The sequence below is a fragment of the Musa acuminata genome, chromosome BXJ2-1 (genome assembly GCF_036884655.1).
Source record: "Musa acuminata AAA Group cultivar baxijiao chromosome BXJ2-1, Cavendish_Baxijiao_AAA, whole genome shotgun sequence".
NCBI lineage: Eukaryota > Viridiplantae > Streptophyta > Magnoliopsida > Zingiberales > Musaceae > Musa > Musa acuminata.
The window spans coordinates 4672540-4694142 of NC_088338.1; the positions used below are offsets into that span (position 1 = coordinate 4672540).

At 36.1% G+C, this 21603-nt stretch overlaps 2 protein-coding genes across 5 annotated transcripts; one reads left to right on the plus strand and one right to left on the minus strand.

Moving 5' to 3' along the window:
• Nucleotides 1-444: 444 nt before the first annotated feature.
• LOC103984041 (uncharacterized) lies at nucleotides 445-5393 on the minus strand. Its single transcript, XM_009401449.3, has 3 exons — nucleotides 4996-5393; nucleotides 1691-1843; nucleotides 445-890 (listed from the first exon to the last, which is right to left on the minus strand). The coding sequence occupies exons 1-3, from the start codon at nucleotides 5248-5250 to the stop codon at nucleotides 657-659; spliced, it is 642 nt and encodes a 213-aa protein (XP_009399724.1). The 5' UTR covers nucleotides 5251-5393; the 3' UTR covers nucleotides 445-656.
• A 1470-nt stretch (nucleotides 5394-6863) lies between these two features.
• Nucleotides 6864-9837, plus strand: LOC135583937 (protein RTF1 homolog). 4 transcript variants are annotated; one of them, XM_065092518.1, is made up of 2 exons: nucleotides 6864-7103; nucleotides 7496-9837. In XM_065092518.1, exon 2 carries the CDS (start codon nucleotides 7520-7522, stop codon nucleotides 9518-9520), a length of 2001 nt encoding a protein of 666 aa, XP_064948590.1. In that variant the 5' UTR covers nucleotides 6864-7103; nucleotides 7496-7519; the 3' UTR covers nucleotides 9521-9837. The 4 variants fall into 4 exon arrangements, with proteins under 4 accessions (XP_064948590.1, XP_064948587.1, XP_064948589.1 ...); XM_065092515.1 differs by having other exon boundaries at nucleotides 6884-7022; XM_065092517.1 differs by having other exon boundaries at nucleotides 6892-7028.
• The last annotated feature ends 11766 nt before the right edge of the window (nucleotides 9838-21603 follow it).

The window sequence follows — 21603 nt, forward strand, 5'->3', positions numbered from 1 at the left end:
CTAAGCTTTTAGAAAGAACGATTGACGTTCAGAATTTTATTTTTCTTAAACAAGTTTTTTATGTCACAACAAAAAATTTAGTGTCATTCTCGAGTTTGTTCTTGGTGGCATTACCCAATCACTGTGTTCAAAGTTCGAGTTATCTCCTAAAAACTTTAAACTCTTGGAATTATCACATAATCAAATCACTATACAATAACCCTTTTCTTCATTTGAGCTTGCTCTATACAACCAAGTTTTGTTCACATGACTACACTGAACTGACTTCGGATGTTATAAATATATATATATTTTTTCTAATAGGTTAACCCTGTGGGATTAATGGCCACACAATCAAATCTTTGTCACACTGTTCTTAAGCTAGAAACAAAGTTAGTGAATAAAATTTTTCTTATATTATATTTTGTAAAATAATACGCACTTAAACTGATATAAAATTTAAAATAATATAGGATACATATCGACACATGTATATTATATGTTGCTGGATACATCAAAGAGAGTTCATTGTTCAATATATTTCACCGACCTCATTAACCAACAGAAGAAGGTCACAACACAAAGCAGCAAAAATTGACAAATGCAACACAGATACTATTGTGCCATGTAGAGAGGACAGCATCACAAAAGGATGAGTCGAAACCAAATACAATGTGTCATACTTTCATTTCAAGGTCAGGGGTAACGGCCTTCCTCTTCAACTTCTTGTGGGTTTCAGAATTTGTTGTGGTCTTCATCGCAGCTCCCTCGCGTGTGCTTGCTTTCACCAGCTGATCACCTTCATCCTGCTTGGTGTGTCTGGATTTGGTTTCCAGATCACCATCAGTAGCTTTCAAACCCAGATTCAAGTCCAAATTAGTTTGGTTGATATCATCATCCTTGTCTGAAGCCTGGAACATGATATCAATCTTAGGAGCTCACTCTTATATCAGGAAACCCGGAGACATGAATACCCTTGGTGTATACACTTCAGAAAGAATAATAGTTAGAACTTAGAACAATTCTGTAGCGAATGAAAATACAAGCATCACAAATGCTTTGGTGTAAATGAACAAGATGGTATCCAAGCACAAGGAAAAATCATCTCCTAGTGGGGAAAAAGCCACAACTCCACAAAAAAAAGGGTGCATGATTCAATTTATTTATAGCAATCAAGGCTGGCCGAATTATTGCAAGATGACGATAAGTTGAAATGCAACCAAATATTAAGCTTAAAGCATATGGATTAACTAATAATTGTCTTCTATGGACCATCAAATTGGTGGCTAACTTTGAGAAACAATATAATCCCACTTAAGTTCAGATGCAGCCATTGAGTTGACTTGATCAGGGTAGTCAAACCAGCTTCTAATCTTCTCTAGAGTCTAGGCTCCTTTTCTTTGATCATCCAAAAACTAAGCCAACCAAGCCCCAAATCACACATCCATCCCACTTGAGAAGATGAAAATCCAGAGCATCAATAATAGGCAAAAATAACATCAAGCTGTACATTTCTGTAATCAGTGATCAATAAAGACCAGCCCATTCAATAGGACTCAAATTTTGCTATATTACTAAAATGATAATAGATGTAAGAACTGAGTGCTTATTTTCCACCGACCCTAATAAACCTATCAGTCCAGTCATCTCTAGAATATATTATCCAAGAATAAAGCAGCAAAAAAATGATAAGAAAACACATTATCATAACCTGAGCTTCTTCCATTGCAACATCATTCATGTCAGGTTTTTTTTCAGAAGAATCATTCTGGGTTGGCTGTGAGGAAGGATCAGCTTCATTAGGTTTATTCTTATCATCTAGCTTTTCAGCAGCCTCTTGTTTTTGCTCTTCAATTACAGAAATCTGCATTGTTCATAAAATCCGATAACCATCAGCCAACTAGTCTATTATATAATAGATAGAAAGTGCATAGCAAACTTAGCTTGCTTTCTGTATTGATATAGATGATAACTTATACCTGATAGAATAATTATGAAGGAAGATGAAAATGGCACAAATATACTTCATTCCAATAAACAAAGACAAGACAGTCATATGATATTAACAACCCTAGTTGTTAGGGAGAAAGTATAAATGCATAATCAATGTTTTTAATAGGCGCTCGGGCAAGGTGAGGCAAGGCCCAAGCACCTTGCACAATGTCCGGGCGATGCGCTTGATTGAAGCATCGCCTGGGCGCTCACCTAAGCCAAGGCACCTTGAGCAAGTGCCCGATTGAATACCAACAAATCAAACCAGAATATGAACTCTAGTTCGATTGAACAATAACTTAGTTGGTTCAATCAAACTAATTAAATTAAACCCTAAACCCACCCCCCCACCCGACCCAATGAAACCCTAGACTCTCGCCACCCGACCCACCTTTGGTCCGCCACCACTGCCTTCATGTGTAGCTCCCTTTGCCACTGACGGACAGTTCTAAAGCTTCCTCCACCACTGTTGTTTTTGTGCATAGCTCTCTACGCCACTACTTCTTTCATGTGCAACTCCCTTCGCCACCGAGGGACAAGTCCGAAGCTTCCTCGATCGTCGACAGACACATCCGAAGCTTCCTCCGCCCCCGATGCAGCCATTCACAGCTTTCTCCGCCATTGTTGCCATTCGCAGCTTCCTCCGCCGCCACTACCATCTAAAGCTTCCTCTGCCATCTAAAACTTAGTTGGCCTTGCACCAACAGGTCCCTCTAATATATGATAGAATTTAAATTAGCTTCCATATGAAATATTAGATGAGATTTTATTTTATAATCATATTTATCAATCGTAATATATATTTCTTATATTTTAATATTCTAGAGCATCTCGCTTTGCTTGGGCGAGCACCTAGTGCTGCGGGTGTTTTGGGACCTTAGCGCCTAACTCTTTTAAAAACAATGTGTCTAATAGAAAAAAAATTATTGTGTTCCCTAGATTCTTGACATATCATATGGCATTATCATCAAGAAGCATAGAATATTCACACTTTGACATGCTACCAATATTAGCTAAAAAAAATTAATACCAGAAGATGAGTTAAATTTCTTCATATATTGATTAAGAAAAGCTATTGAGACTGTAAGAGGTCAAAAGTATACTGGCATATGCCAAGAGAATTAGAGAATAAGATATTTCTTGGATTTTAAAAGCTTCTATCATATTTTGACCTACAAAACCAAGACAGGGGAAATCCATCTGACTTTTCAAAAAAGAGCTAATACGAAACTTAAATTTTATAATAAATCAATTGAATTTGAAATTGATAATAGAAAACAATGTTTAACATACAGCAGATTTATACAACATGACTTATTAGATTGGAAATGGATACACTGTAGACAATACCAAACAAGATAAAGTCTAGTTCATTGTTTTTCCTTTTTTGAGTGAGAAAAAAAATCTGGCATACCATATTTAACATAATAAAATCTTCACAAAAGCAAAGACCATTAATGTTCATTCAAGCATTATTCATATCTAGTAGTCTAATAAATATTATTCTACAGTATCATTTAAACTCAACAAACACTTCATAGTTCATAATTCTGTTTATATCTGTCCAAAAGATTGAAGAAACAAGAAAATTTCCAGACTCAAGTAGTCCTCATATATACATATAAACATTAAAATCTCCAGAAACGACACATATTTTATCTGTTCTTGCTGTTCCATCAACAGAAATTTAAGCATTCTATGGTTAATGTAAAAGTAGAAACAGAAAAGGATCTGAATTTGGGAATTGGAACAAAGGACACAGAAGGTTACCACCACAACAAACTATCTTTAGATTTGGGAAAGTTGAGCAAGTATAGTTCCATAGACAGAACACCTTTGATATATATGACTACAAAGTACAAAATTGTTGAAGCCAAAGCAACACATTCAACAGGTGGCAAGAAATTCTCTAAGTTGGTAAAGAGTATGATGTTTTCCGGAGAATTTGTTTGTGTTGTTTTCTCTCCCAAAATTCTTGAGAGACCGAAAACAGAATAATGCAAGAGCCATTTTCTTGACTGAGAATATATGCCTAATGGGGAAGAATTATATGCAGACATATTGCCCAGAAAGCCCATCCACACATTAGAAATCTAAACTACATGTCAGAAATTGATTAATGTCAGCTCACTAGACATAAGTTGAGGCTAAGTTATACATTTTGGGTCCTTGATAAACTTTGGAGAGTTGCTCCTTGGTTGTGCAAGTTTAAGCAGAAACCTAGTAAACAAATTATTCTTACATCCCAACTAGATTGTTTAGCTTTTGAAAAAGAAATTTGCTAATATTAACTAAGCTTCCTTGACTAAAAATTTGACACCAGGTTCAGGGATTGATATAACATTCACAACCAATCACATAATTACATTAAAGCTCCAACAAAATATTCTGACATTTGTGTTGCCCTTCATAGCCTATTCCCTAGTGTCAGTTTATTGTTGTTGTTGTTGATGATGATGATGATGACAAGGAGGATGATGACGTCTCCAACTTAGCAATTAATTATTCTGCTGCATCCACAAAAGGAAAAAGAACGATGGCTTTGATCATATTATGTCATCTTGAAAGTAGAGAGACATTGATAGCTCAGACAACAACCTAAATATCCGTCCGACACCAAACCCTAAAAGGCCTAAGCAACAAATAAAGCATCTGAAATTTCAAATTTTGTGCCAGGCGCATCGGGTGACGAACACATGGAGCCCAGTCATACCTCATAATCTAGCTATCCTGATCTTCCTTCGGGTTGGGAAAAAGGGTAAAGAACAGCACACAGAGAGAGAGAGAGAGAGAGAGAGAGAGAGAGACAGACATTTTAATCGATGATTTGCTTCCCTAAGAATAAGACCAATGATCTTGAGAAACAAATCGATAAGAAGAAACGGTAACGCAAACCCTAAGAAAAGCCAGAATTATAAACCCTAGAAAAAGCCAGAGATCCAACACCACAGTCCCCAGGAAAGAACCAAGCTTTACGGTCGGAATCGAAATGAGTAGCCATGAGGAAGAAGGGGGACCAGTTACCGGGACGAATCGGAACTTCCGGGGCGGCGGCTCCTCGGGATGGGGGGCGCCGTTGGCGGGCGAGGAGACAGGGGCCCACTTGTAGAGGAGGAGGTGGGAGCGGACACCGTTGGCGCTGGCGGCGGAGGAGGCGCTGCTACTGGGGTGGGCGAGGGGGACCCACCTCTTCTTCCACTTCCTCACCGGTCCGCTGAAGACCGTCGCCGGCCCGTACCGGGTCGACGACCGCCCCAGCCGGGCCCCCACCCCCTCCATCCTCGTATGCTACGTTGCGATATATACTCCCTTTTGCGTAGGCGGAGAAAAGAAGAGTTCGGGGGGGGAGGAGGTGAAGACGCCGGTCTCGTCTTCCGCTCTTCTAAACTCTCGCCGTCTCGTCTTCTCTCTTCACGGTTGGTGGAGTGGACCAATCAGAAGTTTGCTTTCAGCAACTTAACTATAAATTCATAAAATATAATAAAATATTAATCATAAATCATACCCTCATTCAAACAATTCTTTATTTCATCCCCCAAACTCTTACTGTACTAATGTTACTCTTCTTCGTCACTCTCTCGTCCAACACCAAATGACTCGTTGTTCATCACTCGTTGCTCGACAAACGAAGAAGAATTAAGTAAAATAATAAGTAGAAAGAGGAGGAAGACGAGTCGCTCTGTCTCACTTATCGCTTACCATTAGGGGAATAAATTAGTAAAAAAATCCAAATAGAAAGAAGATTACTCTTTTCAACCCCTTTTTGTTATTTAAAATTCCATATTAAGAATTTTAAATATTCATAAGTTATCCATTTATAAATAAACATATACCATCAATTTATAATTTATTTTTAATAATTTTTTTCATTCATTACTTATGAATAATTTTTTTCTTCTTCTCCTCCTCAGCCTTTTAATTATTGGAGGTGACGTAAGAGGATGAAAAGAAAATAAATAATAAAATAAAAAAATTAAAGATATAAAAAGATAATATAAAAATATATTTTTAAAAATTATTATAATAGTTTAATAATTCAGGATTATGTATATTTAATAATAACACAAAATATACTATCTTTTAAATTAATTGTATTATCATGTTTTAAACCTTTGTATATCTTATAGAACATGCAAACGATGGAGACGATAAAGAGTACGGGTTATGAAAAAAAAAGAGGATTAAATCAGAATTAGAGGGATTATGAATAGTAAATTATTTTTATTTTATTAATTTAAAATGAAAAATGAATAGTAAAATAATTATGAAATAAAAGTGGAGCTCTAAATAGTAACATCTAATAAAAATCCTCACCAATCAAAACAAAATTATTAAAAGTGCTTATCGATCCTTGTAAAGTTTTACAATGACATATTTACCCTTATGAACCTAATCCAACATATGTTTAAGTACTCTACTTACATTCATACAAAAAAAAAAACTTAGAATTATCATATTTTATTGATTATAATATGATTAATTATTAATTAATTATGTTATTTATATCATAAAAAAATAATTAAAAATTTTAAATCTCTCACTTGAAACTTGTTTGCTAATGCAATCCATATTTTATAAGATCAAGTATGACAAAAAAAAATAAATGGGTAAATGAGTCAAATAAATTGTAAGGTTTTGATAAAAAAAAATCATAATTTTTTATATATATCTACCTTTTCAATATTTGAAAACAACTTATTTTTCCTTACAATTTTAACATATATAAATTATTCTCTTCATATATATATATATATATATATATATTATATATGACATGTGACATGGACTTAATGGGCCTATATGGGCCTTGGACGACCAGGCTTTATAACTGCGGATTCCAAGTCCGGGTGCTCGGCAGGATTTAATTATCCAACTCACGTCCGCACGGGAACAGAACAAATGCCGCATCATTAAACAAAGAGAGAGAAAAGATCAATCGAGAGGGTGCCGCTTCGCCGTCAGCGCCATCCCTAAATCGCCTCGATACAAGAAAATCCTCGACGATTTGATTTCCCTTCCCATCCGGAGTCGATCGATTTCGCCTCTTCGCGGTTTGTGTTCGTATTGCTCGTCTTGGTCTGCGAATTCTTCAATCAGCCATCTTGGTTATCTTTCGTGAATATTACTTTTGGGTATGTGTTTCTTGTTTGATTGGTTTCGTGTGAAACATGCCGATCTTGATGCGATTTTGTGCGAAAAATAATTTTTTATCGTTTTTTCTTCATGATCCGGGGATTCCGTTTTCGATTGCGGTATCTTCGGTTGAGTTGTTGTTGCCGTCTTCTTGATGAACTGAGGAGCTTTGATGACAGGAAAGAAGTGTCTCTCAATCTTCTGAGGTAATTAGTCCCCGATAGCACAAGGATGGCTTTACGTCTACCCAAACTGAAACCTGTAGACCTATTGGGAGCATTATGGACCCTGTGTTCTTGTTCTGATATTTTGCTTCTCTTTTGTTGAAGAAATGTCGGATTTTGATCTCGTCTAAGCTTTTGCTGAATGATTAACTTTTACTTTATTGCAGGTCTTTGAGAAAGAACGGGCGGTCATGGCCGATTTGGAGAACTTGCTATTGCAGGCAGCAGGGAGAACTGGATCTGGTCAGAAAAACAATAATTCACGCCCACAGTCAAGATGGAAGCGAGACAACTCTTATTCCGATGGAAGTGATTCAAGGGACGACGACTCTGATGATCCCAAGTACACTAAAAGAAAGCCTTCTGGATCTCAGGTTCCACTAAAGAAGAGGTTTGATCCACCTGAGAAGGACAAGAGGGGCGGCTGGAGGGATGGTGACAACGATGACGGTGGTGGCAGGCACAGCGATGATGACTCTGACAGTGCCCCTTCAGTTGGGAGTGATCTTTACAAGGATGATGCGGATAAAGAAGAACTGGGGAAGATGTCTGAATTAGACAGGGAGATGATATTGGCTGAGAGGAGTACAAAGATAGATGATTACAAGTTAAAGAAGATGGCACGAGCATCATCATCAAAGATGGAGAAGAGTCGAAAGGAGAGGTCTCCCCCTCTGCCGATCCGTGGACGCTCATCAGCCCAGAACGACAGGACAGCTGCCAAGAGTGCTTTGAATGAACTAAGAGCCAAGAGAATGAGACAACAAGATCCAGAGGGTTATCGCAGCCGGTTGAGGGATTTGACCGGAGAGGGAGCCATTGGTGGCTTCACCCTCCGTGATTCTTCTCCCTCCAAACGCAGAAATCTTGGCATGGCTGCTAGTCCACCTAGTGATATTAGCAACGAAGGTGAGAGTGGAGGCAGAGCTGATAGTGATGATGATAGGTTCCATGAGGACAAAAAAATGGATGATGATTTGTTAGAGGATCTGTCGCCATCTAGATTAGATGCACCTAAGTTTGAGGATGTTAAAAACATAACAATTAGAAGGTCAAAGTTGGTTAAGTGGTTCATGGAACCCTTCTTTGAAGAGCTCATTTCTGGGTGCTTTGTCCGGCTTGGCATTGGGAAGACACGATCTGGGAAACCCAAATATAAGTTATGCTTGGTCCGGAACGTGGACGCAACCGACCCTGGGAAACACTACAAGCTGGAACATTACACTACGTATAAGTGGTTGAATTGCATCTGGGGTAGTGACTCCTCGGCAGCTAGGTGGCAGATGGCTATGGTCTCAGATTCTCCACCATTAGAAGATGAATTCAACGAATGGAAATGGCAGGTGGAGAATGATGGTGGCCGGATGCCAACCCATCAGGAGATTCTTGATAAGAAGGAAGAAATTCAGAAGATAAACAATTTTGTGTATTCAGCAGCTACTGTAAAGCAGATGCTGCTAGAGAAGAAGTCGGCCTCCCTGAGACCAGTAAATATTGCTGCTGAGAAGGATCGGCTGAGGAAGGAGATGGAAGTGGCACAGAGCAGGCGAGATGAAGCAGAGGTGGAGAGGATTAGAGCAAGGTTGAAGGAGTTAGAGGACATTTCTCGGAAGACAAAGCAGGTTGATGAAAAGGCTGTTAGATTGGCAGAGATGAATAGGAGGAACCGAGCTGAGAACTTTAAGAATGCTTCAGAGTTGAAACCAGTCAACACGAGCTTGAAGGCTGGGGAGGCTGGTTATGATCCATTTTCAAGGAGGTGGACAAGGTCAATGAACTATTATGTCTCGAAGCCTGGGGGCGATGGTAATGCAGCAGCTGCAAATGATGATCATGAGAAACCTGTGGTGGCAGGAGTTGCAAATGGGGTAGTGACAATAAATGGGGTGGAGGCTGGTGAGGCAGCAACTGCAGCAGCTCTGCAAGCTGCAGCTGGTGCAGGCAAGTTGGTAGATACTAGTGCACCTGTAGACCATGGAACAGCATCGAACTTTCTGCACAACTTCGAGCTGCCAATCTCTTTAGCTGCCTTGCAGAATTTTGGGGGCCCTCAGGGTGTGCATTTGGGGTTGATGGCAAGGAAGCAGAAGATTGAGGCGACCATTGGGTACAAGGTGCCTGATAATGATGGGAGGAGGCATCCCTTGACTCTGACAGTCAGTGATTATAAGCGTAGGAGGGGTCTTCTTTGAATCAATGCTTTTTATCAGCCTGGACCATCATTGTATCCGTTTCTACGCCAGTGTGCTGATACATCATCTGCAAGTATTTCTCTGTCGTCAAACAGGTAATTCAAGTTTTATTTCTGGTGAATGAAAGCACACCCATTGGACCTACTGGTTGTCTGATGAATGATGTCCTGCTGGCATTCGCAAATGAGGATTCTGTTTGTGCACTGGTTTTTTCTAGTCAAAATCTTCTGGGTGGAGTCTTTCTTTAAATTTCATCTAGTTTCGTCATCAAGCTATTCAAGTTTTACTTCAGATGAATGAATTCACTTTTTTTTTTATGAATGAATTTACCACTGGTGATGACCTGCTAACATCGGCAAATGACTGACTCCATGTCTCTCTTTTGTTAAATCAGACAAATTATATGATGTGATGTCATAGCTTGCAATAAGGTTTTTTTGAGTTTCCTGGTTAACTAAATTATACATCAATCTGTGTTATTTCAGCTATAAGATTTGCATCTGAATAGGTAACAACGTCATGTTCCAATTAGTTACTATTTCATCTATATAGAATGCGTGATTTTCAGCACCTTATAATGTTTTCCATTTATATTAGCTTGGATGTTGGTACAAGTTTAAGCCTTTGTTTCTCTTACTGCTTACAGCTGTGGTATGTGGACAACATAAATGTTCATGCTTATCAAAACATACTCCGTTTTTTATGGTTTATGTCCTGTGCAAAAACTATCTGCATGTGCTTCGTAGCAATGTTAACATGTTTGATGTGCATGATACAATTGAACAGATGATGCAGTGGAAGCTACTGCAAATAGATGTGTATTCTTAGATCATGCATCATCAAGTGCTTTGAGGCACTTTTTCAAATGTTGTTTGCCCTTTATTATGTTCTTGTGTAGTTGATTCAAGAAAAATTTTCCAACCCTACTTCAAGAATCACAAGTATGTGAAACTTTAAGAATCTAATTAGGGTTCAAGAATCATGAATGTTAAGTAAACCAACTCCTACTTCCATTCCTTTTCCCTAGAGATTATGCTTGCATTGACGGGGATTGCTCAATCCGCAAGTCTTCACACCAGATTTAATCAATGCTCAACTTAGAACATAAGGTTTAAAAAAAATGACAGAAACTGGCTAGGCCTCGGCCTAGGTGAATTGGTTTTTTTTTTTTTTTTTGTGAGATTGAAGATCGTAATTTCTCAATTATTCTAAATGAGTTATATAGAATTTGTCATCATAGTTCATGAGATATGATATGATATAATTTTATTTCATTATCAATGATGTAATGCAAACCTTTTTATCTTTTCATAAAGGAAATGAGAATGACATTTGCAGTGTTTGTACAATTGATATGGCCATTTTAAATTATCAAAAATTCTAATATAGGTGTCTTGAGTGTATGTTCCTTAATAACAGTATTTTTGTATAGGTGATGCCTATCGTGTTTTTGTGTATGAAGCAAAAGCACTATTAACTTTATTTTTGCATGTTCGCCTCACAAAAATGGATAATTTAGTTTGATTGTATTTTGTGTCTTTGTTTCTCAGCTATAATGTTTTAGTATAGGATTATAATGTTTTTGTATATGTATCATGATAAACTTATTGAAAAATACTTGGATTGATTCACCTTATAGATATGTTAAAATCTTATGGGCCGATATGTACAGAGGGCAAATGTTTTTTTAGTTTGTCCTTTCAGAGTCGTTTTGGGATATATGGAAGGTAGGTAAGGAGCATTTGCAAAAGTCCCTCATTTTCGATTATTTTCGAGAATTATTTATTTATTTATTTATCATCATCAATTTTTTTCTTTCTTTTTTTTTCCTTTCTTTCTCCTCATTACTCTTCAACTTTTTCAATGTCCATACTAAAGTGTGTGCACCCTTAAAATTGATAGGAAATATGGCAGAAAATGTTATATATTATTAAATGAAAAATAGAGAACATAATCGCAAATCATCGTCGTTCATCCTTAAATTGGCGTGGACGACAAAAATATTGCCTGGATAAATTACAATAAAGAAACCGAGTTAGCCCCAGCTGTCGATGGTCCTCACACCCTCGTCGGAGGCCTTAATCAGTGCGGGTAAACCTGCCGGGGTGGTCCGCTTGCGTCCCTCTTGTTAAGAAGGTCAAAGTCTCAAGAAAGTCCCACCAAATTTTCACATTTAACGACATTGCCATTCTCCTCCTCTAGATTTGCCTTTGTGAAGAGACAGTTAAATGGGATCAACCTTACTCTGCCCGCACAAGTCCACTACTTCTCTGCTGCTATTTTTTAGGGCAGGCAGAACCCTTGAGGACTCCATCCACTATGATCTTATGATGAATTGATTTGGGGAGGACAATACTTGAGAAGAGTCTTGAAGTGAGCTAGTCGCTTTGAAGATAGCAGGCGCCAGCCCTGGGCGATGTGGATCCATCCTGCATGGGTTACGACACTACGACGGTCACCTACCAGCCTTACTTCACGGAACACAACAACCAATTCATGCCTCCAACAAAAACTCTCTAACATGGCCACGCATCCTCTTGCATGAGCTAGTGACATCCATCCCCATGGTCCTTGTTATCAGCGAGTGAGATGGGTCTCCAATGGCGAGATCCCCCAACTCTCTCCCATGCACGTCCGCTCCCCTCTGTGTGTCCCCATTCCGAGGTCTCCAACACTATATAGAATCCTCCTCTCTTCCACACAAACACCTGCTCAACTCTTATATTCGGAAAACAAAAAAACCATGGACGTTTCTTGCTGATATCTTCGTACAAGATCAGTAGACCTTTTGTTGAATTTGATAGGAATAAGGGAAGAGTAAAGCTTCGATCTTTTATATTTCTCTTAAAAAACTCTTTATAATTTTAGAAACTTTATCTGTTTCATAACCTAATATTTCTCTTAATTTTTTTTTATAATTTTAAAAACTCTATCTTCATGACGCAATATATGGAGTTTATATAGTCCCCAAAGATACATTACATTAATTGTATTCAAAATGAATCTTTTTTTTTTCAAGAAACTCTTTCAAGAACTAATAATCAATTTGACTTTTCCTTCCATAAATATTTAATCTATTTTTTCTTCTTGATGTAACGAATCTTCCTCTTGATACAATGAACCTTTCTTTTGATAAAATTAATCTCTTTATGACATTTGAATATGTTTAATTCTAACATTCTCCCCCCTTCAACTTATTCCATCTAACATATCAAGTTTCTTTTGAAGTTGTTTAAACATTTTAAATTTGAGAGGTTTTGTAAGTATATCGGCCACTTGTTCACTTGTTTTGATATGTTATAACTCCACTTCTTTATTTTTGATATGATCTCTTATGAAATGAAATCTTGTGTCGATATGCTTCAATCTTTCATGATAGACTAGATTCTTGGCTAAGACAATAGCTGATTTGTTATCAACATAAATCTTGGTTGACTTATCCAGTAGTATATGAAGTTCTTGAAATAATCTTCTTAACCAGATTGCATGACAAACACTAGAAGAAACTGCTATATATTATGCTTCACAACTTGATAGAGCAACGATTTGGTGCTTTTTTGAAGACCAAGTGAATATAGCTTTACTAAAATAAAATATATATCCAATTATATTTTTTCGATCATCGTAGCTTCCGGCCTAATCACTATCATTATATCCAATAAGCTCCAACCTATTAGATGATGAATAGAACATTTCATACTCAATTGTTCATTTAATATATCTCAAAATTCTTTTAGTGACATTTAAATTAGATATCTTAGGAACTTCCATATATTTATTATTAAACCAACTCCAAATAGTATATCAGGTCGAGTGCATGTTAAATACCTTAAACATCCAACTAGACTTTTATAACAAGTTGGATTAATGTATTTACCTTTACATTCCTTGGTCAACTTGGTGACATATTCAACAAGTGTATCTGTAGGATGATAATCTTCCATAGAAATTTTTTTTAGAATATCTACATAATTTTCTTATAAGATAAAAATTTCTCCATTATCTTGTATAACTTCAATACCAAGGAAATAAGTCATTAAGCCTAAGTCGATCATCTCAAACTCTTTTTTTATAGAGTATTTAAAGTCTTTAATCATGGAACTACTATTGCTTATAAATATTAAATCATATACATACAGGCATACAAACAAGATATCTCCATTAGAGTTAGATTTTGTATACAGAGCAGAGAATATTTATGTGGACATTTAGAAAAAAATATTTGAATAAAATAAGCATCTATTCGAGAATTCCATGCTCGTGGGACTTATTTAAGCCCATAAAGAGCTCTCTTTAACTTGTATACTTTATCTTCTTATTCATGAATAATAAAACCAGGGGGTTGTTGAATATATACCTCTTCTTCATGAACTCAATTAAGAAATGCTAAATATCTATTTATAAAATTTTTCATTTCATTTGAGCTACTAGAGAGATAAGTAATTTTACTATCTCTAATTGAGCAATTAGTGTAAATACTTCTTCATAGTTAATTCCATATCGTTGTTTGTATCCCTTTGCAACCAATCAGGCATTGTATTTCTCCATCTCTCCTTTTGCATTTCTTTTTGCTTTGAAGATCCACTTAACACTATAGCTTGGTGATCTTCTGGAAGTATAGTAAGCTCCCATGTATTATTTTTGTTAGTGACATGAATCTCTTCATTCATAGCCTATCGTCATTTTTCTTCTCTACAAGCTTCTTCAAAGGTTAATGGATCAAATCCCGTAAAAAATATAAAATAAAGAAAGTTCATCATTATTAGTATCAATCTTTGAGTCACATCATATAGCTCCTGAATTGATATTGTTCTTCTTATAATTGGACTTCTTGAATCATGTGACCTAGTTGATTTGGGTGATGATTCCGGTAAAGCTATTTCAGTGCTTATTTGTATTATATTATCATCTTTTAAAGCTATAGCTTTCTTATGTTACTTATCATTTTTTCAGTTCCAAATCTGTTGTTCATCAAACTCAACATCTCTTGACATCACAACCTTATTTGTGATAGGATTATAGAGTTTGTAACAATTGGAATTATCTGGATAACCTAGCAAAATGCATTTCTGACTTTTATCCTCTAATTTTGTTCTATTTTCTTTTGGTATATTGGTAAATGTGATACTTTCAAAAATTCTCAAATGATCAATTCTTAGTTTTTGTAAGCTCCATGCTTCTTCTAGTATAACATTACCAATTCGCTTTGTTGAAACCTGTTAAGCAAATAAACTACACAAGCAATATCTCTCCAAAAATTTTTAGGAAATTTTCTTTCCTTTAACATGCATCAAACTATATTAAGAATAGTTCTATTTTTTTTTGAGACACCATTTTATTGAGGTGTGTATGGCATAGTAAATTGATGTAGAATTTCATTATTTCTAAAAAAACTTTCAAATTCATTTGATATATATATCTACCACCCTTATCTATTCTTAAACATTTAATCTTACAACAACTTTGTCTTTCAACAAAATCCTTAAAATTTTTTAGTTTTCTTTTAACATGTAAACCTAAGTTTTGCCACTATGATCATAAAGGTAAGAAAATATTTGTTTACTCCAAGTGATATTAGATTGATAGGGCTACAAATATCTGAGTGCACTAGATCGATTTATAATCATTTGTTCATGAACTTGAAAAGAACTCATAAGTTCTTCTAAAGATATTTTTTCTAAATCTTTAGATTATTCAATCGCAATAGCAATAAAATCAAATTTTAGATCTAGAGATCTCAATATTTTTTCTATTACTCTTTGATCACTTATTTGTTCACCATTTCATCTCATATGATGAACAATAGAAATGATTTTTGAGAAGTAATAAAAAATAATTTCAAAAGTACCTTGTTGTAATTTTTCAAATTCAGCTCGTAAAACTTGTAGACAAAGTTTCTTTACCTTATCAATGCCACTAAATGCTTTTTAAAGAATTTCCCAAGCCTCCTTTGAAGTATTTGCTGGAGCAATGATCTCGAACATTGTATCATCAAGTCCTTGGTAGATTATAAACAAAGCATTTTTCTCCTTCTTCCTTCTATCTTTGAGTTGCTTTCTTGCTTCTGTATTTATTGCTCATTCTTTTGTTGGACTTGGTTCAATATATTCATCTTCTACAAACTCTCATACATCTTGGGAGCCTAGAAGAACCTTCATTTAGATGCATCATGTATCATAATTTTTTTTTTGTCAATCTTAGAATTTAAATTTGGATGATACTTAGGGAAGAGGCTATAGCTTAACCTATGCTCTGATACCAAATGTTGAATTTTATAGGAAGAAGAGATAGAGATATCAAATAGAGGAAGAGTAAGATAAGCTTCAATCTTCTATATTTCTCTAAAAAAACTCTTTCCAATTTCAGAAACTTTATCTGTTTCATGATTCAACATATGAGGTTTATATAATCTCCAAAGATACATTACATTAATTATATTCAAAATGAATCATTCTTTTTTAAGAAACTTTTTCGAGAACCAAAAACTAATTTGACTTATTTTTTCATAAATATTTAATTTATTTTTTTTAATGTAATAAATTTTTCTCTTGATACAATGTACCTTTCTTGATGAAATTAATCTCTTTATGACACTTGAACATATTTAATTCTAACACCTTTAATAGTATTTTTGGTACTACATGGTTGTTCTTGTAACTAGTTGGTAATTAACACCATTAATTTGGGTCGATTCTGGCTTTCAGGTTCAGTCAGCAACAATTGCATTGTCATAGAAATGCCTCGACGATCATGCTGTGGACGTCGACGAAGAGCCAAAGAAAGAGGAAGCGATCCATGTCACAAATGATGAGATAACGGTTCAAGAATTCGTAGCCAAAGTGGAGATAACACCCAGGCTAGTACTGTCGACTAACGAGACAATTGTCGAAGAAGAAATGGTTAAAGACAGTTGAGCTGCCTGAAGAAGCAAAAGCTCCTGATGTGGCGATGCCTATAGAGGGGACTACCGAATCCACTGTCCCAGACGAGACACCAACAAAAAAACCAGAGAAGGCATTTGACGAGGGAAAAGAGGACTCGGAGGGAAAGCCTGCAGACGAGAAAGCAAGCAACGAGGTCCCGAGCAAGAAGAGTGAGGACTGAGTGGGGGAGCGTGTTTGTTGCAAGTAGATTCTTCGTTAACTACTAGTTTGGCTATTGGCTACCATGCTGTTGTCATTTAGATCACCGTCGTTTGTGTTCTGCTTGAAATATTATACGGCTACAAATTGCACACATATAGCTTCATGGAAATCATATATAATTATTTTTTATTATAAATATTCGAAAAAAATATAATTCTCATTCGAAAAAAATGATAAGTTATATCTATGTCGATATTCATGATCAATCATTGGAATTTTAAATTTAATTTAAAATATTTTATATATTATCATGTGTTACTAAATGCACATAAAGGTTTATGTTTATAGTATAAGTTGACAAGATTATTTTTATCAAAATTTATGTGATTGAAGTTTTGTTTCTATTTGTTAAAGTTTTTTTATTTTTTATTAATTGTGATATTTTAGATTTTTTAAATAAATTTTAAATTATTTACATGTTTTAAAGTATTTTCATAATTAAACATGAAGTCTGACTTGTTGACACAACGTTACAACTAGTGACCTAGGGCTTAATCGAATAACAACTCGGTAATATTAATAACTATACTTTATAATTACAATATCACTAAAATTTAATTTATATTTTTCATAAAAATATGAAACTAACATGAGATATTCATGTTATAAACATGGGATGTCATTTTGCATGTGGACAATTTCTTTATTTCTTTTTTTGTTTATGATACAAGGCATATACTCAATGTAACAAAGAGAAAGCAGAAAAAAGTAGGGATAGGAACTCTTGTGTGGAACAGTTCATCACTTTTGCCTCACAACCCCATAATGCGAAATCAGATGCACGGGTCAGGTTTCACATTGCCATTGGAGCTACCAAAGACATGAACACAAATAGAAGCATTTTTGGGTTGCTTTTCGTTGCCGTTGTTGTAACACCCCTCATTTCCGAATTTTCGTATAATATTTCTGGTGATAATGTAAGCATCTATTTTTAATTGACACAAGAAATAGAGTATGAATCAGAGGTAACTTATTTTTAAGATTTGGGAGATCTGTTCAAAAAAAAAATCTGAGGATCTATATGTAAACCCTAAGGACCTAATCGTGAATATGATAAAAACAAGGACTAAACTGCAAAATGCACCAAATGACAAATTCCACCGCTTAAGCCTCTCTGCCTTCGTTGTTAAGGAAGCAGAGGAGGCAGCTCGTGGGTGATCAGGGAAAGAAAGAAAGAAAGAAGAAGAAGAAGAAGAAGAAGAAGAAGAGAAAGAAAATTGGGGCTTTTAGGGTTCTTGCTTTAATCTTGTCATTTCGGGTCAAGATTTGCAAAGGCAAGTGTTCTAACCCCATCCTACATAAGTATTTGACTCTGTTTTTATGTTGATTCAAAATAAATTGGAAGATTTCTATTTAGAGACTGATATATCTCTCTTTGGACTTAAACCATTGGATTCTGAAAGTCTTTCGGTAAACTGACCCCTAAGCACTGTTTCGGCTATAAGTTTTAATATAGAATGAGAATTTAGGCAGGAACTATTTTGTTTGAAATTAGACTCGTATGTGTTTCTTTTGACACCGATTTTGTAGATTTTGGACACCGAATACTTACCCAAAAATTTGTTTCAAAAGAGCCTATAGACGCTGTAAAACAGAGTTCAGATTTCTGACCTTTCGATACTAAAACGCCTATAACTTCCTGTTGAAAATTCTGATTTGTATCAAACTGATTTTATTTGAAAGTAGACTTGAAATTCTCTCTTTTGACATATAGTTTGAAAATTTTGGAGTTAAATTGCCCACCCTATCGTCTGTTGATTCCGACCCTATAAATTCTGTAACACAGTGATTGTGATTTTGACCTTGTGTTACCAAATCAGAGGTAACTCAGTGTTGGGAGCCCTGTTTCATATGAAATCTGTTCCATCTTAATATAGATTGATATATGATTCGACCATAGCCTTATTTTGGGTATTGGAGCATAATTGTTACTCTAAAATATTTGTTGATGTGCCACTGGAATTCTGTCCGAAATCGAGCTTTGGTCGATTTCGCGTATTTGGTTCCATTCCTTTGGATATCTGAATTTGTCTAACCTTCTTATTGGAATTGAGCTGATTATGATTGCTTGGAATCCCTGTACACTCTTGCTTTCAATTCTTTCCTAAAATGAATACTTTTGTGAGAGATTTGTTCCTTGCATCATTGTTTTGAAAAGGCACATGTACGTTTGGTTGTTCCGCGTGTGCTTCCGTTATATGCTGCTTATTGTTGAAACTGCCTTCTTGTACTCTGGTGTGTGGGATATTGTGAACCTTTGCCAGAAATGGTAAAGGGAGTTGTGAACCTTTGCCAGAAATGGTAAAGGGAGTTGTGAACCTTTGCCAGAAATGGTAAAGGGAGTTGTGAACCTTTGCCAGAAATGGTAAAGGGAGTTATGCATAGAGCCTGCGATGCTCTGCCGGCCCCCTCTGACTTCACCTAGACGTGGGTGGATGGAGCTCCCAGACGTGGGAGACTTTTGTCAGGTGGTCATTCAGAAATGGATGAATCACATTCTGACTGAGATCCCACTACACCCTCTATATGTTTGATGTGACATCCAGAGTTTTGGTGAGTTATTTCTGTTCGTGCTCTGGATAAGTATGATATGATTGCAACGTCAAGGACGACGTTTGAGCTTCTGTACGACATATGAGTTTGATATGCTCTGAAATGCTTCATTCACTATTGAGTTTGCTTCGTAATGTTCCATAGATCGTTGATGTGTTCTGGAACATTTTATATGCCATTGATAAGCTCCGATATGTTTCCTTTGTTTCTGATATGCTCCAATTACTCTATGCCCCATCTGTCAGGAACCAAATATGTATGATTAAAAAGGACAATTATGATTCTGCTCCTAATGATATTATGTATACGAAATCGTATATTCTGCTTTTGTGTTTTGATACTGTATCTCTTTGGAAATTGTACTATTTTGATATGGATATGTTAGTCACTTGCTGAGCTCTTTATGCTCACCCCGTTTGTTGATAAATTTTTCAGGATAGCGTATCGCTTGCTTAAATGTTAAGAATGGGCTGAGGCAGTGGAAAGTTTAGAAGACGTTGGGCAGAACTTTTGTTAGCATATATGTAGTTGTGTATAAGCTACCTTGCATCTAATGAAATGTGACTATGAATCTAAACCTGTGGATTTTGTGTAAGTTAAAGGATCCCTCATGTATAGGGTTTTGGAATGTTAAATTAAATTTGTGTAATGATATGAACTTATGGTAAATCGATGATTGTGGTGACTGCATAGATTTCCCCACTTGTGGACTTATATTGTGGTTTTTATTTTGATGAGTCGGGTTCAGATGGTATAAATGTTCGAGTGATGTGTGCTATGTTTATGAATTGCACAGGGATATGAATTGGTAGATTATAGAAGCGAAATTTTTGATTTGAATGTTTTCTTAGTGACCTCAAATGTGTGTTTGGATCCTGGGTTAGTTGTGACGAAAGATTTTAAATATCATGGATATTTTTAGGGGTGTGACAGAGGTGGTATCAGAGCATGATTTGAGAATCACTAAGAATGTTATGTTTTTTTTTTGAGGTTTATTGACTATCATTTAGAGATTGATCAAAGAAAATGTTCTTTTGATGTTTTAGGAAGCAAGGATGACGAGATCATCTGGTTCTCCTGTTGCATCTACTACTGAGCAATTGAGTGGTATTATGCGGACTTTGGAGACTATGGCACAAGTGATGCAACAACAACAACAACCTGTCCAACAAGGAAGTAATGATGGAATAGAGACATCAAACCGGACGGGGTTGGGAATTGGACAGTTTAAGAAGCTTAGTCCTCCCAGTTTCAGTGGTGAGTCTGATCCAATGGTGGCGGAACGATGGATGATGCAGATAGAGAAAATATTTGATGCCCTAAGTTACTCTGATGAACGAAAGGTTTTTCTTGCCACCTTTATGCTGGAAGGAGAAGCTGAACACTGGTGGAGAATGATTAAGAGGATGTCTGAAATCAAACATGAGCAAATGACATGGAAGTTATTCCAAGAAAAGTTTTACGACAAATATTTTCCCGATTGTATGAGAGAGCAAAAAGAATTGGAGTTCTTGAACCTTATCCAGGGAAGTATGACGGTTACAAAGTATGAATCTAGATTTACTGAGCTCTCCAGGTTTGCCACACATATGACTGATGATGAATCTAGAAAGGCAAGAAGGTTTGAAAGGGGATTACGGCCAGCAATAAGAAGCCGAATGTCAGCTTTAAAATTACAAACATATGCTGATACGGTAGAAAGAGCTTTGAAAATTGAAAGAGACATGGAGGAAATTCAAGAAATCATTGGCAAGAGCCAAAGGGACAAATTTACTAGCAAAAGCAGGAGAGAAAATAAATATGAAGATAGTAACAAGAGGTTTAAGACATCTGGATTTGAGAAAAGGAAACCATGGGGGAGGACTCAGTTATGTGAAAAATGTGGATCAAATCATGAAACGAGTCGGTGTTTTCGGGTGACTGGAGCATGTTTTAGTTGTGGAAAGCTAGGTCATCAAATAAAAGATTGCCCACTGAACAGGAAAAGAGAGCCACTGTCTCCTAGACCCTCAGCCCATGCTAGAGTGTACGCTATCACGGAACAAGATTCTAAAGCTTCTAAATCTGTGGTGGAAGGTATTCTTCATGTTTCTAAAAGAAATGCAAAAGTTTTGTTTGATCCCGGCTCCAACTTATCATTTGTTTCACAACACTTTGCTTGTCACTTGGATATTCTACCTAAACCCTTGGATTATATGCTATATGTAACAACTGCTGTTGGAGATTCATTGGCAACAAACGTAGTCTACCCATCTTGTTTGATCTCTATTGGAGACCATGAACTCCTTGCTGATTTGATTCTCCTAGAGATCCAGGGTTTTGATATTATACTTGGCATGGATTGGTTATCTTCTCATCACGCTAGTATTGACTGTTACAAAAAAA

Bases quoted from the DNA above. Each gene is read 5' to 3' on its own strand.
- LOC135583937 (XM_065092518.1), top strand. From the start codon at position 7,520: ATGGCCGATTTGGAGAACTTGCTATTGCAGGCAGCAGGGAGAACTGGA.
- LOC103984041 (XM_009401449.3), bottom strand. From the start codon at position 5,250: ATGGAGGGGGTGGGGGCCCGGCTGGGGCGGTCGTCGACCCGGTACGGG. The intron at 1,844-4,995 runs GTAACTGGTCCC...TGAACAATGCAG, and splicing joins GGAAGTTCCGATTCGTCCCG to ATTTCTGTAATTGAAGAGCA. The intron at 891-1,690 runs GTTATGATAATG...ATCATGTTCCAG, and splicing joins TTGCAATGGAAGAAGCTCAG to GCTTCAGACAAGGATGATGA.